This window comes from Daldinia childiae (genome assembly GCF_008694065.1).
Source record: "Daldinia childiae strain JS-1345 chromosome Unknown Scaffold4, whole genome shotgun sequence".
NCBI lineage: Eukaryota > Fungi > Ascomycota > Sordariomycetes > Xylariales > Hypoxylaceae > Daldinia > Daldinia childiae.
In genome coordinates this window covers 1,669,498-1,687,038 of record NW_022984645.1, presented here as the reverse complement: position 1 = coordinate 1,687,038, position 17,541 = coordinate 1,669,498, and the positions used below count along the sequence as shown (strand labels likewise).

The 17,541-nt window shown below is 44.8% G+C and overlaps 2 protein-coding genes across 2 annotated transcripts; one reads left to right on the top strand and one right to left on the bottom strand.

Moving 5' to 3' along the window:
* Window positions 1-9,875: 9,875 nt before the first annotated feature.
* On the bottom strand, window positions 9,876-12,083 carry GL218_04778 (uncharacterized protein; the record flags this gene model as incomplete). Its single annotated transcript, XM_033581401.1, has 1 exon — window positions 9,876-12,083. One exon carries the CDS (start codon window positions 12,081-12,083, stop codon window positions 9,876-9,878), a length of 2,208 nt encoding a protein of 735 aa, XP_033435431.1.
* A 2,825-nt stretch (window positions 12,084-14,908) lies between these two features.
* Window positions 14,909-17,426, top strand: GL218_04777 (putative transporter mfs2; the record flags this gene model as incomplete). Its single annotated transcript, XM_033581400.1, has 5 exons — window positions 14,909-15,256; window positions 15,390-15,685; window positions 15,739-15,858; window positions 15,920-16,213; window positions 16,643-17,426. The coding sequence occupies 5 exons, from the start codon at window positions 14,909-14,911 to the stop codon at window positions 17,424-17,426; spliced, it is 1,842 nt and encodes a 613-aa protein (XP_033435434.1).
* Window positions 17,427-17,541: the final 115 nt, after the last annotated feature.

The following is a 17,541-nucleotide window of genomic DNA, read 5'->3' as shown; positions in this document are numbered from 1 at the left end:
GCGAACTTGAGAGATGTCCGCGATGTTAAACCCTGCTACGGAGACGGCGCAAAGTGATAGGACGAATTGCGTATAAGTGAATTTGAGAAGACGGTAGCGCGTACGTGTGTGAATATTGTTTCGTGAATTTTTTCGTCGGCTGTTGATATTAAGCGATAGAAATATCGTGGAGATCTGCGGCGCGGCGCGGCGCAACGTCTAGAACGATCGTGAGGGGAGAGATAGATTTGGGGGGGGCTTGTGTTAGAGTAATGAGTCTAACAAGCGGTAAAGAGAGAGAGAGAACAGAGAGGTAAGTAGCGAGCGGAAGGATTAATATGAATAGACGCTGATTTGATAGGTTCCTTAGGAGGGTGACCTGGTGGTATTATAGTACGGCTCACTAAAAGAGTGCGTAGTGGGTACTTGGACTTTAACGTGTTCCAGGTGGAATTGGTAGTACTTGTAAGAAATTCGCAATCTTTAACTAAGTCCCAACTTGTCGAGTTCTCTGGACTACTGGGCTGGGCCGGGCCGGCCTAGCTAGCTAGCTACGGTCTTGTACGTATGTAACGGCTAAGGTGCTGTCAGGGTCCAGCGGTGTCGGTTTGTGGTGGCGGTGATTGCCAGTGGTGGTGGTGGTATAAATTAGTACGAGCATAGAAGAATTATAGGTGTAATAGCTGTGTTAGGTCGTGGGCTTTTATGTATGGTATGTATGGTATGTATAGTCATGGGACGGTGAGGTGCGGATCGAAGACATTAGAGGGCCGGGACTCAGAAACTTTAATAAGTTCGGACGAAAAGAGAAGGAGTACGGGAGTACAGGGAATAGCAGAGAACGGATGGGACTTAAGGTACCGTAGCTAAGGTAGGGCAAGGTATGTAGGTAAGGTAAGGTAGGCTCTCGAGAGCGATTATGAGGGGGGGCGTGTAGCTTTGTTAAACGAAAAGAGGAGGAGGGGTGTATTTCAAAAATATTTCCACCATTGCACCGAGATGGTAGACGCCGCTGTGCAAACTTATACATGGGGGGGGTTATGTATACTTGTCTCTTCGCAAGTTGTAGTCCCAGTCCCAGTCCCAAAATTGATTGTACAATGACACTTATGTTAGATTAGGTAGGTACCTCTAATGTTAGTTGGATTTGTGCTATTCTTTTCGCCCAAGTTGTCTTTTAACCAACCGACGTTGTTTAGTCGCGCACCAACAAGAATTATTAGGTAGTCTTAGTACGATCTCATAGTAAAAAATAATGGGGGGAGGTGAGAAGGTGGGAGAGATGGGAGTTGGGAGTTGGGAGTTGGGAGTTTGCGCAATTGTGGGAATGGAAAATGAGTGGAAGCTTCAATACAAGGTACAAATGTTCCCACCTTAGCTAGCTTAAACATTGGGTACACCTTCTCTAAAAGTGAAGGGATGATAGTCCGGGGCAGATGTAACAGATACTGCAGATACTGATAGATCTAGGAACCTCCAATTCGAGTCCCATGTACCTTACGTACAATGTACGGTACGTACCGGTACATAAGTTTCTTATCCCCCTGCCCGTTAGGTTAGGTAGTTGCCCCCCATAGAGGCTTGTCCGTGCTGGGAGGGTGGGTACGTACCGGGACGGAGTCTAGCCGGAAGTTGAGGATATACAATGGACATGCAAGGTCCAGCCAAAAAAGACTTCCCGGCGTCTCCATGCCTTACAGTTATTGCTCCGTTTTACTGTGGGTAATGTTCTAATAAAAGAGAGTGAATAAGCATTAAAAATGAAATAAAAAAATCATATTACGTACGCTATTATATCAAACCACCAAGCTATTCCGACCAAATTAATATAATTCTCACCATGATAAGGACGGAAATTTGGCCTCGTTAGTCTTTTGCACGTGTGTTTAAATATCTCTTATGTTATTATTTTGTGCGCTGTAATATTGACGAACATGGTAGAGAAACGGACATCAGCTTCTGTATCTAGACCTAACTACTGCATTAGCCCCTGCGGCTGACCCAGATTAAGAGACGTGGCTAGCATATGATTTTCGGCTCCAGCATTCAGCTGGCACCTGCGCTTGGATGGGCCTGATCGTGTCGTACGTGTACCCGCGGCATTTCAGACATGTCCCGCTGTAGCCATTCCGCAGTTGCAGAAAGGGGGCGGTGTTTCTAGGTGGCAAATGCTGAAGAATGGCCGATACAAGTGAGCGCATATTATACGATATAGTGGCCGCTTTATGCCCACCGCACGGCTAGAAGAAACATTATAATAGAGTTTTAGGCCGCTATTAACTATATGTCATCATTCCTTCGTTGCCATTTCTTAATGATGTGTATGTGAAATGTAGAGTAGCAATTATACTAATATGAAGTATGAATTATTCTTGGTTAATCATTCTTTATCATAGCGACTTCTTCTCTAGTTTTGTCGAGATATTTCATCAATATTACCTCCATTGGCAACTTTATCTGTTAGACTAGAAAGAGTCGATATAATAACTAGGGCAGCAAGATGGCCCGTATGCATTTACATCGGGTTTCAAATGTGCCATATAGTTTAACTAATCCACACGTAATTTCATAAACATGCTGCTAACCTAATTACTTACGGTATAGTACTTTTATAGAATAGGTAGTTAATAAATAAGTAAAGGAGAGACCACGTTACACTTCTCTGAGATCTAACATGTGAATACTTCGCTTATGTCTTAGTAGCTGTTAAGCGTGCGATCATTTCCGCTTGGAAAGATCTTGGTACCTTTTAGCTACGACTAATGGGTTATTAGCGTTGTCGCTAGAAACTTAGGAATAGTAGAGGAAGCTGATGAAGGCATCGCCAATCTTTGATCGGATATATTTGTCCATCGAAGTTCGTGATATATACAGTAAATCATATGGGCTATAAGCAATATGTTTGAGTCGATGGATTAACTGCATATAAGCTATGTGGTTAAGTTCCGCCTCTCGTTCCCAGTAGTGAGGATATATTCTCAATGGCCTCTTCCACGTGAGCTATCAGCCAATTGCACTAAAAAACTTCTGTATGGACAGCAAGACAACTGTCGTCACTCCCCACGAAATAGTGCACGAGATAGTGGTATATTAGTAGTAGTCGCCTTCTAAGGAGGCCTCGCTTGGATGGTGCAATTTCGATCTGCCAGCCTACCTACCGCCGAACAATCCTCCTAAAGGGCTAGTACAAGCGCAAGCGACTAGTTTAACGCCGCTGTTTTCTACTGTGACCCTTTTAATTTTCTCATGGCACGATCAGCGCATGGCACGATTTACAGACTGTCAACCCTAATTCGCGCGTGCCGCCAAGTACTGAATAAAAATGGCGTCTCTGTATTAAATATCTTTATAGGCAAGCCTAGAATGACGTGAAAAAGAAACTGCAGGCTTCTCGTGGCGTCCTAAGCCTCAACATACTCACACCCCGCCTCTTAGCCTTTGTAGATAGGGAAATGGATAGAGGAACATTAATTGGCCTCTACATGAGATAGCATGTACGAAAATGCCGTGTTTGGGTAGTTTAAAGAGAATAAATAAATAAAAAAGCTAAGAACATACTGGTGGAATTTTTCATGATGGGTGATAATCATCCGGTAAAGAGGCGACAAACTATTTTGGCTACGGATGTTGAGTTTGCGTAGCATGATCAACGTAAGAAATCCCCTAGCGAGTGAGATAGAAGAAGATTGGTAGCTGGGGGGGGGGGGGGGGTCTTTGCATAGATCTGCCCCCGTGTTTATTTTTAACCCCTTGAATAATTGATTAGGATAGGGCAGTAATGGAGATTCCCGCGGCATTGTAACATCACGTGGAGTGACGCACTTCTTGTGGCTTGATGATTACCTATCTTAGGTACTTACCTGTAGTTATTTTGTTCCCAATTCTTTCGTATGTCTAGATTACTTACCTACCTATGTTTCTACTCCGGTACCAGACCCGTCTTTAAACTCTTGCGACTCGGCGGGAATCTACGGAGATGAGATGCGTACCTGCTTTACTTACCTAAACTTTGATCTATTCGGTTAGGTAAGGGTGTTGTATGTACAAGTATAAACTATATTACTAAACCATCAAAGATACTATATCCTTTCTGAGCTAGTCTCTATAATTCCCACTGCCTTTTCTCCTTCCCGTTGTTTCCTCCCCTCTCCGCCCATTATTAGTGAGGTCCCGCCATTGCCCGCTCAAATTTCCGCAAGTCGGTTTTGTAACCGACAGCCTATTACGACCCTTGAAATGTTTTTACCTTTTCAACTCAATCCTCTTTTGGTCTCTTCCTCCGCCGCTACTCTAGGATTCTAGGATTTACCATAAAGCCGGCCCTCACCCAAGCAAAACCGCGCGCGAAAGAGATTGGAGTTTGTGGAGGATGTATTCATGCAAAGGACCCAGAGCTTATTTCAATTTGTCTGCAGGAATCCACATTCTGACGTCATGACTTATCAGTCAGCGTACCCCTCGTCTATCACATCTGCTTATCCCCAGTTCCCCAAAGCTCGAAAACGGTCTTCACCCGAAGTCGAATGTTAGATCCGGTTCGAATATAGCCCTACTCTAACAAATATTAAATACCACGTCTAGCATCGCAGAATTGCCCGCGCCAATGCTGACAAGGTCTTAATATCTTAATATAGCAGGGTAAATGTCCGAAAAGAGGCTCTGAGTACTATTCTCGGCGTCGGTTATATATCTACAGAGTTCGAGGTAAAAAAAAAAAAAAAAAAAAAAAAAAAAAAGAAGAAGCTCGGCCTTCTACGCCGCGCCGACTGTTCCACATACTAGGTACTCGGCATAAAAAAAATAAGAAACCAGCCATGTAGCGGTCTAATCCCCAAACGGGACTTTGTGACACTGAGGAGACGCATATGCCACTTCAAGCTAACTTTACTTAGAAACATTCCGCGTTATTTCATTCTCTACCAATAGGGTTTGGGCTTCAACTCTAGACTTCCGGCTGTCTGTTAGCCAATAATAAATCAATAATAAATATGACAAATATGACATATCGTACTTTTCGGACGCAAGCGCGTAACGGCAATATTTATCAATTTTTGTGCATGAAGGATTTTAATCTTAAGCGCTTTTTTAATCACTGTTTAAAAAGTAGCCGCCGGGTTCCGATTGAAATAATTCCGCGTTAAATTACAGTATATATCTTTTTTTAGGAAACTTTCATTAAAAATATATCTGTACCTGGCAGACCGGCAATCTACGGTTCTAGATCGAATTGATAAATGGCACATGATAGTTGATTGAAGGTGATTAAAAGCGATCAAGACTTATATTTCGTGCTACATCAAATATGTGGCTATAAGGGTATGTGCCGGTATTGCTCATGCGCGACGCGTCTTATTAGCTGTTACTATTAGTTGTCACTTGGTGGCTTGATACGCCTTCATCGGGTAAACGCACGAGGCGTCGTGATGAACAGAGAATTATTCGGGAACAACTTATACTCAGTGTGGCATTAGTATCTCACTTTAATTTAACTATATCTATCGTAGCGTTCACAGAATCGATCTTTCTCGCCGATGTCAACATACAACCTAAAAGTTCTCATGTAGCATCCGGGTCCTAAATCCGTCAACAGCCGCATTAATTTATAAAGTACTAACCCAACCTCGGGACGCCTGTTGTGGTAAATATTAGATCATGCTTATTATTGGCCGGCAACATCTTTTCGTGAAGACGCTAGTTGAGAGGTAGGTGAATTAAGCCTTTCATCCTTCTACTTCTATTCATGTAGACTCAATATCATATAATACTTAGGTATCCGTGCCTTGATGTCGTTTAGCTTGTCGAGAAATAAATCAACGCTTTATAAACTCTGAAATATTTCTTGGAATTCTTCTTCGGATTATGGTGCGACTATATGGTAAAATTCTTAACAGCTATGATTCTACATCCCCCATCTTAAAAGTCGAAAACAATGCAACTCCCCGCTGTTTCACATAGTTGACCGTGCTTTATCATCATCAAAAACTTACCAGTCCGATGCCATGCCTGCTCGGAACCGGCATAGTGCGTTTGGCTGTCACGCTTTCACCGCTTCGTCGCATAAACACTACTGTTGACTATGCTGCTACAACCATTCAACGAGGGGGGGTCTGCATGCTGTACTACCAATTCTACGCCTCTACAAGGCCAAACAATTGGGTTATCGCGTACGTGGCATAGGCCAGATTAACATATTGCATTAACATTACTCTACATGAAACAAGCGCTTCCCCAATAACAGGCGGCAAAGGCCTAGTAATTGGAACTGCAGCAGTATCTGATGATTTCTATGCAGCAAGGCTACGTTTATTGCGTCAGAGAAATACCCCGACTGGTCCATTAGATACTTCCGATATCATCTGATGGATATCGTGGCTTATGACTCGGCATACTGGACCAATGCAATGACTTATATAAGGGCATCTGGACATGACTGCATATTATATTCAGTAGTAAGACTTCTCTGAAAGCTTTGTTCGAGTGTTTAGTACCAGTATGTCTACTGTAGACAAAGTTGTTACCTTAAGCCTTGACATCTGCGTGTGCTCGGCCGCGTTCCCATGCTGGCAGTCTCTAGTCTATCACAACGTTCGAAAAAGGGATGCCGCTTTACTTGATCGCCTGATCGGGTTTGAGTTGACTTATTATCATCCCATTATTTCAGTAAACTACCTTGTCAACTGCCTTTGAGCGTCTTGATTAACACTGTTCGCTGCTATCTTATGTGCCAGCCGGCTTCCATGGTCTGTCTTGCATGCCAAGCTTTGCGATGCAACCCTTTTCCCACAGCTATCTGTGTCCTGAGTTCGTTGCGGGATGCTAGCTAGTTGGTACTGGGTTTAGGGTCGCATCACTAAAGCGATAGTATTGAAATAATGCGGCTTCCGTCCACTAGCACTACCCTTTTGAACACGGTCTCGTCGCCGCTCGTCGCAGTTGGCTAGCAAAAGTTTCCATGCTACATGCTGACGATATGATGATGTATTTTTGATGATTGTTTTACTGTAATTGGCTTAGAAGAGGTACTTTTAGCGTCCTGACATATTCCCGGCTTTGAAAGGCCTATTGACAACTTAGTAATAAGTACGTTGCTTAAACTACATATAAGCTTCTATATTAAGAGTATTTTTTTACCGGAAAATTAATAGGATCTACAGATCTACCTCGTGTCGATAAGTATAAGGCAAGGTTTACCAAATATGTTTCTCGTGCGAGTACCTTGCCTTAACTGATAGCCTTGTTTAGCTATACCGAAGACTAACAAAGGCTTCAACTCGCACCTAAGGGAACGTAATCTCGGAGAATCCTTTCTATATACCTTTTCGGAACACGGATGCGTTGCCACATCTCTAGTGTATGGTGTTGGTTACGACAGATCGTTAATCTTCAATGTATAAGTCTATAAGACTCTAAGACTATAAGTAAGCATACCTGGTCAACTCGGCCGAGATTTGGTCGGGGGTTACACCGGAGCATGCCCCGGACGGAAATTCCACCTAATTTTTATCCATGTGCGGTCTTTTCAAGCCCCAAATGGGGACGGGGCCGGACCTGGTCTCTCGGATGAGCTAGACGACAATTTACGTTGCATTCCATGTGCAAGGTGCAGAAAAGTCTCCTGCGGGGTGTTTTCGCCGAACTCCTATACCTAAGTCCTAGGGGTTGAGTATGGGGTTACCTATCCCCTTAACTACTTAGCATAAGAAGAAAAGACTTTGCGATATGCCTCTAATAATAAATATGATTGGCCGATTTAATATCGTAGAACTAGTTTATCTTCCTTAGCTTAGGTAGTTAATCGTGATGTATTAATATTGAAAATAGTAGAAGTGATGTCTTATGCCAATTAAGGGGATATCTCATAAGTTTGAATTTCTTCAGGGCGAGTAAGCACCCCCCTGGCCTTAGTGGCATAGTAATATTGTCATCGAGTAAAAATAAACCGCATTTTGACAGGTATGCCATTCTGCATCTTTTTTTCATGGTCTTCAAGCCATATGATTTTCACGGTCCCTGCAAAAATCCGTAGATCCCCAATACCCAAATCCGGAGGCGTTGTTTAATGAACACGGAGATGTATACCCAAATTATCGATTTCCCCTGATCCTACAGCGGTCGTTCCCACCGCAAACAATCAGGCCCTGGGACCGAGGCTCTGGTACTATGAGCAGTACTATGAGCATGGTTACAGCACCGCCCGGAAGCTTTGACAATAATTGTGCTTTACACCTGCATACACTTACAATTACAATTACCAACACAACACAACACAACAAAAACCGCCGCCTCAACTTGACGAGTAGTCTTTTCTAATATCGCGGGATTCTCCGCGCGGCGACTCGCCAATGCATGATATCTCGTGTTCAACTGTACTTTGGGTCCCTCCATCGTCATCCCGTTGTATTAGGAGAGCTGTTCCTGCGTTCCTAGGGCACGGGGAGACCCTTCTTATGCGCTGTTACATCATCCCGTCGAGCGCCGGGTCACGTAATAGCACTGCCACACCGACCACAACAACCGTCCCGCCGATCATTGCCATTTGAGCCGCAAAGGGTCGGGCATGTTTGCCGCAACGGTATCTAGGGTCCTTGGACGTCTCCATTATTGGGTTTTATCAATCTTTGCGCGCGCGTTTCCTTCTGGAAGCGTTGGAAGCCCTTTTTCTTTTGCTTTGTGATCCTTGACAAATCCCAGAAATGGCACAAAGGGTCTTCTGACAGGTTTGCCCATGCGTGCATCGGGGTGCTAACCCCGGGTCCGCGTTATCGTACGATGCAACGGTAGATTTGCAGGGCTCTAAATATTGTTTCCTGTTGTTCCTCTAAGGGGCCTTATTATATAGTATTATATCTAGAGATCTGCATACTTGATGCTATTCCCAGCCTTGTCAGCCGCGTCCAGCGCCGCAACACGAGATACCTCGCCGTTGTTAACGTCGTTATTCATGGCTGACATTTAGTTTCTCATATGGTTATTGGCTTTTAGTTCGTAAAATGATATTGAGGCTCCAATATTAAAGAATCCATCTGTTGTAGATGTCTTCAAGTGTCGACTGTACTTCGATGTCTGTACCGATACAGAGGCATACTTACACAGACCTGGCTGGCGGCAATTCCCGCAGTTATGGTCCTTACTACGTGCACACCCAGGCTACTTCAGTCGACGCTGACAACGTCGGAGATCAACATATTATATGATCTATTATATGACCGGAACCCGTATTCACTCATAGTCCTGAACATAACCATGATAATTACTCTTGAAACTTGGAATAGAGGCGATCAGTTCCATAGCTACGTACGCAGCCTTCGTATAATTGATGAGCTGTATGTTTATGAGTTTATGAGTCGCGTTGGTAGCGGGACGGGAGTTATTCCAGCCGATACTGAACAAGAGGATTAAGTTTCATCCCCTTACCCTATCGGGTCGAAGGATGTTGCTAAATCCAATGAGAGAGGGTGAATACTGGTGAGGCAGCCATGCAGTATGCACTGATCTACCAAGCCAGGGGGGATAGTATTTAACATGCTAATTCGCAATGAGACAAAACCAGCATCAGACGCACGAGCCCGATGTCATGTGAAACTTTTCAGGAAAGATATATGTAGTCAATTCCTGACTATCGTACGATAACTTCAAAAAATGCGTTTTTTCAAAAGGTTACATAGTAAATTAGATTTCAAAATATGCATAGTCAAATATTCTCCGATATTCACAGCCACATTGCCGGTCATCTCCCCGGAATTAACTCCAGTATTGTACTTTAGCGCCGTATACTAGTAATGACAGGATATAACCCCCCCTATCGTAGATTAAAACACCAGTAAATAGCTATAAATAACATATAAAAAGAAATTGCAAGTTAGTGAAAGGCGCTTAAGCATCGTCTGAAATGATATCTAGGCCAATTCTACCCGGCCATCTTCATCCTCGTCCACGAGACCTAACCCACTATCATGCTTCCGCCTCTTCACCCCCCTGATCGACTTCGCTAGCCCACCTGCGAGGTGAGCGCCTGACCTTAGAGGACTACCGTCTGGAGTCGTCGTATCGTCCTCTCCAGCTACCCTTTCAGTATTAGATTTGGTCGAGGAGCGCCAGCTTCTCATCGAACAACTAGTGCTTGACCTTGACGGTGTAGCCAAGAACTCCGAGCCCATCCTGAACACGCGCTCAAGCTCAGCCTTCATTGTGTCGACCGCCTGCACGGCACGGTTCCTCTCCTCATCTAGACACTGGTTCAACCCCATGTTCTCTATGCGTAACTCCTTAATTGTGGTGTGCGCCTCATGCAGGCTACTATTCACTTCGTCAATAGCATGTCGTAGATCCGTCACCTGTGCGTCCCGTGCTGCCAGAGCCATCCCGTGGTACTTGTTAAGGGCCTTAACTTCGGCCGCCTTGCGTCTTTGCAACTCAGCGAGCTGCAGACGGAAGTTCTCGGCTTGCTCACGCACCGACGCGAGCTTAGCCTCTAGTTTGGCAACAGTGGTCTTGCTATCAACTAGCTCGGCCTGTGCGCCTGCGACCTCAGCTGTGAGCCGCTTCTCGGTGACTTTGCTCTCCTCTTCCATACTCTGCACTAAGCTCTCTAGTTCCCCTACGTCGCGGCGGTAGTCGTCAGCAGCGCCCTTGAGACGCTCTAGGCCGATCTCTAAATCTGCGATACGCTCGTCTTTGCCGGCGAGCTCGGTCCGGTTACGCTCGCGCATACTATCCATCGCATCAACACGTGCATTGAGTTGCTGTCGCAATGATAACTCCAATTCATGGTATTCGTCGATAGCATCCTCGTCCTCACGGACTTGGCGCGCGAGATCACGCAGTCGAATGAGTACTAAGTCTAGGACCTCAGCTCCACGCGAGGATAAGGGAAGAGTGATCTCTCCTGGTGTGAGGTACTCGAGTTCTAAACGTGCCGAGCGAAACGCCCCGGTTAGGGATGTCACGATCTCGCTCGCGTCATTGCCAGAAAATCCTAGGGAAGTGAGAGATGAGTTGAGATCTAGGAGTGCCGTTGTCCGGTCAGAGAGGGACTGTAACACGGTATCTAGATGCGCCTCTACATCCTTTGATGACTCCGCAGGGGGGTTGGCCGTGTTGAGCTTATCCGCAATACGTGCCTTGAGGGCCTCGTGGCTCTCAAGGACTTCGGTCAACTTAGTTAATTCGAGACGTAAAGATCCTAACTCGGCTTCCAAGGCCTCCTTTTCAAGATCGGGGAGTGCTGCTTGTACTCCGATATGAGATTGTGGCGTTACCGGTGTGCTTCTCCGCAAAGAACAAGGAGTAGCAGGTACTGTCGGGCTTGTGCATGGTGGCGTAGGGAACGATGCTGATGCGCGAGTCTTCGACGGGGTGCTGCATATCAAGTCCGCCATCGTAGCATCCCCAAAGGCCTCGTCATCGTCCATGTAGCTATCTGAAAACGGATCGCGAGCGGCCAGTGTCCAATCGTAGTTCCGTGTTTGGTCGGCATTCGACGACGTCCTGCTACTTAATTCATTCCTAAGCGCTTGAATTTCTTGCTCCAATTCTAGGATTCGATCGGTGTCCTGGACCATCGTAGTATTCTGCAGCCTGTCGATTTCCTGGTCCTTCTCCGCCAGCTGGTCCTGAAGACGTTGCAGTTCGACCTTTTGCTTCTGAACGCGTTGCCGCTTCTCTTGGGTGATGGTGTTCATTTCTTCACTTAGTCCATTTCGACGAATGCGTCGCTTGACGCGGTCATCGAGGACTTGACGCAATGAGAAGAAACGTATTTCATTGCTGCCATTATTCCCAGATAAATCATCTACTCCGTCAGGATATGACCGAGGGGTTGGGATGGAACGACGTCTACGTTTAGGTGAAGGAACAACACCAAGGGACGCTCGCCGAACCATTGGTGTAAGTCCTGTTGATGATGATGCATCATCATGCTCGATATTTGGGCCAGGGTCGGAAAAACGGACCCTCTTCTTGCTCCGTCGCTTAGGGGTTCTTGCATTTATTTCTGAAGTGGTATTGGTTGCTGATAACCGTGATGCACCCGATAATCCTGCCGCCCCGGCGCTGACCCGAGGCGTACGCCGTAAGGCAATAGGAAGGTCTTGATCTTCCCCCATTTCGTAGTTTCAATCACGATGCGATCTGTAAAAAAGGAAGGGAAAAGATGCAAATGTGTAAGCTTAGGTACATAGAATAATTTTTTTTCTAGATGCAGTGGAATATGAAGAAGCCCAATAGGATTTTTATTTTTTTTATTTTTACAGCAATAACAGCCCTGATAAAGGTCGCGTCACGGATGGCTGCATAAAGTAAACATCAACCAATACCATTTACACATTTGGTTCCCGTGGAGACTCGACACTTGTCAATTGTTTAGACTTTTCCTATTATGGTCTGGCGTGACGTAGGTCTCCAATGCCCCGCGGCTTGATATCCAATTATTCTTGTCCAACAGGCAACAGGCACATTTCTGGAACAACTCTTAGGCTGCAATACAGTAGCTTTCCTTTATTAAATGCCTAGGCAGACAACAACAACATATTTTAGGTACCTTAGGCAGGTAGACATGCAGATTTTAAAGATTGACTCTCTAGGTAATTCTGATATTAAAATATGAGACTAATAACGAATGTGAGGATTTTTACTTATATGACATTAGAAAACTAAACTATCGCAGTGTACGAATTATGATAAGTTTACATTAATGAGAACTACATACTGTACGTATGAGCTTGGGCGCAGAATCGAGTGAGTCATCAACTATCAATTTATCCTGATGTGGAGCTTGAGAGCCTAAACCACAGTTAGGTAGATGAAGCTGCATAACTACCTTGTATATACACTGTATGAAATGTTGACAGTACCCGGTAAAACTTCTATCGATGGTCCCTTCCCGAAAAATATCGGCCGGCACACTTCCGGTAGCTAAAGGTAAACTATCATCGGCAGATCCCGTAACTTCCACGTGAATGATGCATCGTTAGCCCGGCTTGACGCGGAAAGACCCCGGACCAGCCACTTTGATGCGGTGCTTCATTCAAAAGCGGTCAGATAACGCCGGACTCGGTCACGCTTCAATTCTCCATAGTTTATATCGACGAGCCTTCTTTTTTTAATTAGATTACTTGCACTGCTGACATTCTGGCTTCTGCCGAGGATCGGCAATAGGTGTATACATACCGCTATTACTCTTCGATTTGCAATTGCTCTACAGCCACTAATCGATTCAACTCGCGTTTTCTATGCAAGTTTCTCTTATGAGTTCCACTAGGGAAGAATGCATTGGTATGCATATGCCAAGGGAAAATGTTCGGAAGCAACTCTACTTCATACCTGCATCAGGTGTTGACATCTTTTTAATATGAATGGCGGATACCTATATTAACTAGATATCTCAGGGAGTTGGCTGATTAATATTCATCCCGGTTAGCAACAGACTTGTGTTATAGTGCATGCAAGATTTCATCAGTAAATTAAGATATGAGGTAGATGGCAAATCTATGTCCTGAGGTGCGAGCGTGCTACAGCATACTGCGCCGATATCAACGAATTAATACTTTCAAACCACTCAAAATGTACCATTCCAAGCCTGGTACAGAATATTCAGTCGATCAGATTTAAACAAACAACGTACTGTGGCCCGCTCGCACCTGAAAACATAAAGAGACGAGAAGTTCAAATCGAGGCTTTACGATCTGACCCATAGCTGTCAGGATCGATCTCAAGAACCCACTCTTTATAAATTTTACCTCGGCAAAATTTCTATCAGTGGAGATACGCCTAAGTGCTGACTCCTGTATGCTCTTTATGTTAAGCGGGGTAAATTCAGTAAGCGTTGGAATCGATCTTCTTAATAGTTGCTAGTAAAAGGTAAACATGTATTTTTGTAAGTTTGAATTTCAGGAATTCTAATGTTTGAAAACAATATGAATTTCGTTAAAGAGTAGAAAACAATAGCAAGCTTCGAGGTCGATGAGTACTTGTTCGGAGCCTCAAAGCGTCTAGAAAAATTCCTTCCGACCTTCCTAGTAGAGCATTAGCGTATATCAGCCTGCAATGATACCCGTATGTTATGTAGCAGGTTAAATTCCTTAGATTAATAGCTACCGCAGTTCTCTAATGATTTTTTCTTTTCATATTTATAATCTTAGCGATTAGGACTTCTCCGAAGGGCAGAATGATGCTGCAATTGGCTCATAGATTCTGCTGGTGATGTAAGTGCCAACGTGTAGGAATATGAAAGAGATATTTCGATATTCAGCATCGGCTACAATTTCGGCTCTTCGTAAGAATATCAATGATGTGATTCTCTAAAATCAAGGGACTTTGCCCCTAACGTGCATATTAACATCTATTGTCCAATCTGACGGGCCACTCATGCACGTACTGACAAGGTTGCCACGAAAGATAGACCTATGGGAAGCTAGGAGCGCACGAGGTGACAAAGGCAATATCTTAACTTTCCGCCTCCCATGCGCATGCAGAACATCACACAGCGGTGCGTTCTACCAAAGACTACAGGGGTAACTAGCCAACGTTACAGCCTTATACATGACCTTCTTTATTCCTGAGGGGTTTATTAATCATTTCAGCGTAGTATACCTAGGCAAAATTACGCAAATAGGCCGGTGATAGGACTTGTGTACCCGGTTACTAGCTCGTGGCTGTCCCCAACTCATCCTCTAACTGTAAATAAATATTTTCCTTATTATATATATATTTTTTACACCCATGTCTTATCATTGACAAATTTAAAATTCATATGTTTAAGCCTATGGACTCACTATATATTATCCTATTCTCAATTGTTAGTTTCAGGGGTCTTCACCGACTTTACTCCGGTTGGTCTCCGCAGCGAGTTGGCGTAAAGGTTACTGCAGACCGTTCCTAGCTACTTTTCTTCCGTGCGGCTACCCGCTTACTACATTAGTGAGACGCCCAAATGGCAGGCCATGAAAATGCAGAAAACGGGCTTAACAAGGACGAGAGAAAACTCGAGTATATGAAAAAGCATAAGATGGAATCACGCGAGGACTCAGTTGAGGAGAAGCGAAGCCAGCATAGGCGTCTAAGCCACTCGAGCCGTGCATCGAATGCCTCCGACGATACGGATCCATTGTCGCCGCTAGAGTTGGCAATCTCGCCTGGAATACAAGTTTTCGAAGAGGTCGCTCGTGTGCGTACAGCGACTAGCGTTGGGACCTCGGCGTCGCGGCTCCCAGACTACGAAGTTGCATTTGAGGAGAACGATCCGGAAAACCCTCGATATTGGCCTTTATGGTACCGGTCGGTATGTGAGATTGACAATTGCTTCCGCCCCCTTTGGCTTGTCTCGAGGAAATAATATTCTCTCAAAACCAGACCCAACTCCCCTATTCCTAAGTCGCTTGCTGAAAGAAGTAACTGTTAACTTGTTATTATAGTTTGTTATCTTCGCTATTAGTTTTTCGTCGTGGGTAATCGTACTTTACAGCACCAGTTACACGGCGTCGACGCCTGGTTTGGTAGAAGAATTCGATTCTTCTACCACTATAGTGACTCTCGGTGTCACCACTTATATGTTCGGTCTTGCAACAGGGAGTCTGCTGGTAGCACCTGCGAGTGAGCTCTATGGGCGTAGGCCCGTGTATATCGTTTGCTTGATCTGCTTCGCGGCCATGGTAATTCCAACATGTCTAGCAACCTCGCTAGCTGAGATTCTCGTGGTCCGATTCTTCGCGTAAGTGGCCAATACTTGGACCTATCTTGGGAAAGTACTGACACAGGTGCTAGGGCGATGTTCGGGAGCGCGATGATAGCTAACAGTCCAGGAACTGTTGTAGATATCTCGACGGAAGAAACTCGCGCTTTATTCATGTCGCTATATTCAACGGCCCCATTAAATGGCCCGGTGTACGAAATCTTATCCTATTAGTCTTTTTGAGAGAGGATGAGAAAGCTAACTTTGACGTAGGTTGGGCCCTGTGATCGGCGGCTACGTTTTCCAATACCTAGGATGGAGATGGGATAATTGGCTTGTTCTTATACTTGCCGGGGTCGGCATCTTTTTGATGCTCTTCACTAAGGAGACATATGCTCCTATAATTCTCCAGAAAAGAGCTGCAAAAATGCGCAAGGAAACTGACGACGAAAGATGGTGGTGTCGGTATGACCAGAAGCTGTCTAAGGCGGCACTTATAAAGATTTGTCTGTTAAGGCCCTTCGAGTTCTTTATTAAAGAACCTATCCTATGGTTTTTTAACGTCTGGTACGTACCTAAATTTTACTTATCTTATAATATCGCGCGTATCAAAGAGTTTGAGTGTTTGCTACCTCGAAGTTGTTATCTTGAATTCCAGCCTTACATGTATTTATTTATGGCTCCTCTTTATGCTGTATAACTGAAATCCCCATATAAAGCTATTTTTGGTTGGCCGCGTGATCTCGTGGCACTGACCTTAACACAAGCCTGAGCTAAATTATATGGGGATTGGGGATTGAAGATTGGGGATTGGAGATTGGAGATTTCAATACGTACCAAATCTTCGGTCTACAACTTTTTACATCCTACAACAATCTCAAGTAGAATTCTTTCTCCTAAGATACATGAAAGACTCTGCATATTCCCGTTGATAAAAAAAAGGGAGAATGGGTCTATGAGTGAGTTTAGCTTTGTCTTGCTAACATTCCGAATTAGGATCTCTTTAATCTACGGAATTCTCTACCTCTGCTTCGTCGCCTATCCTATCGTATTCTCTCAACACCGTGGCTGGGGTCCAGGCACTTCTGGCCTCGCGTTTATTGGAATTGGTATCGGTTGTACATTCGCCATTGTCGCCGAACCCCTATGGCGCAAAATTATCAACTCTCATCCCAAGGATCCCGCTACTGGGCGCGCACCTCCTGAAGCGACTGCTCGTGTTATGATTATTGGTGCGATACTTGTTCCCATCGGCCAGCTCGTCTTCAGCTGGACATGCTTACCTACGACCATTCATTGGGCTATTCCTATCGCTTTTGGTATTCCTTTTGGTGCAGGTAATACGCTAAGCTTTATCTATGGCTCTAATTATCTAGCTGGCGCGTATGGTATCTATGCTGCGTCCGCATTAGCGGGTAATGCTGTAACTCGTAGCATATTTGGTGGTACCCTGCCTCTCGCTGGCCCTTCCATGTATGCAAAACTTACTCCACAGTGGGCTGGTACGCTCCTAGGTCTATTAGAAGCGGCTATGATTCCTATCCCCATCATATTTTATCGATACGGCGAAAAGATCCGCTCCAAAAGCACCATTATCCGACAGATGCGTGAGGATCAGGAGAAGAATGAACGCCGAGTCGCAAGGGCAAAGAAACATAAAGAGAGACTTGAAACTGAGGAGAATAGCGACGCGCCAGCTCTAATGAAAGAGGTTGGTGAAAATCCTGAAGACCTGGAGAAAGGTGTTATTAGGCCGGCTGCCACGGTTATATCGGCCTAGTTGGTGTACGAACCTCCTGTGCGACAATGTATAATCCCATGATTATATATTCAACCAACATATATATCTGGAACGCGTAATATGAGTTATATGGCGACTACGGAGACGAGTTAGG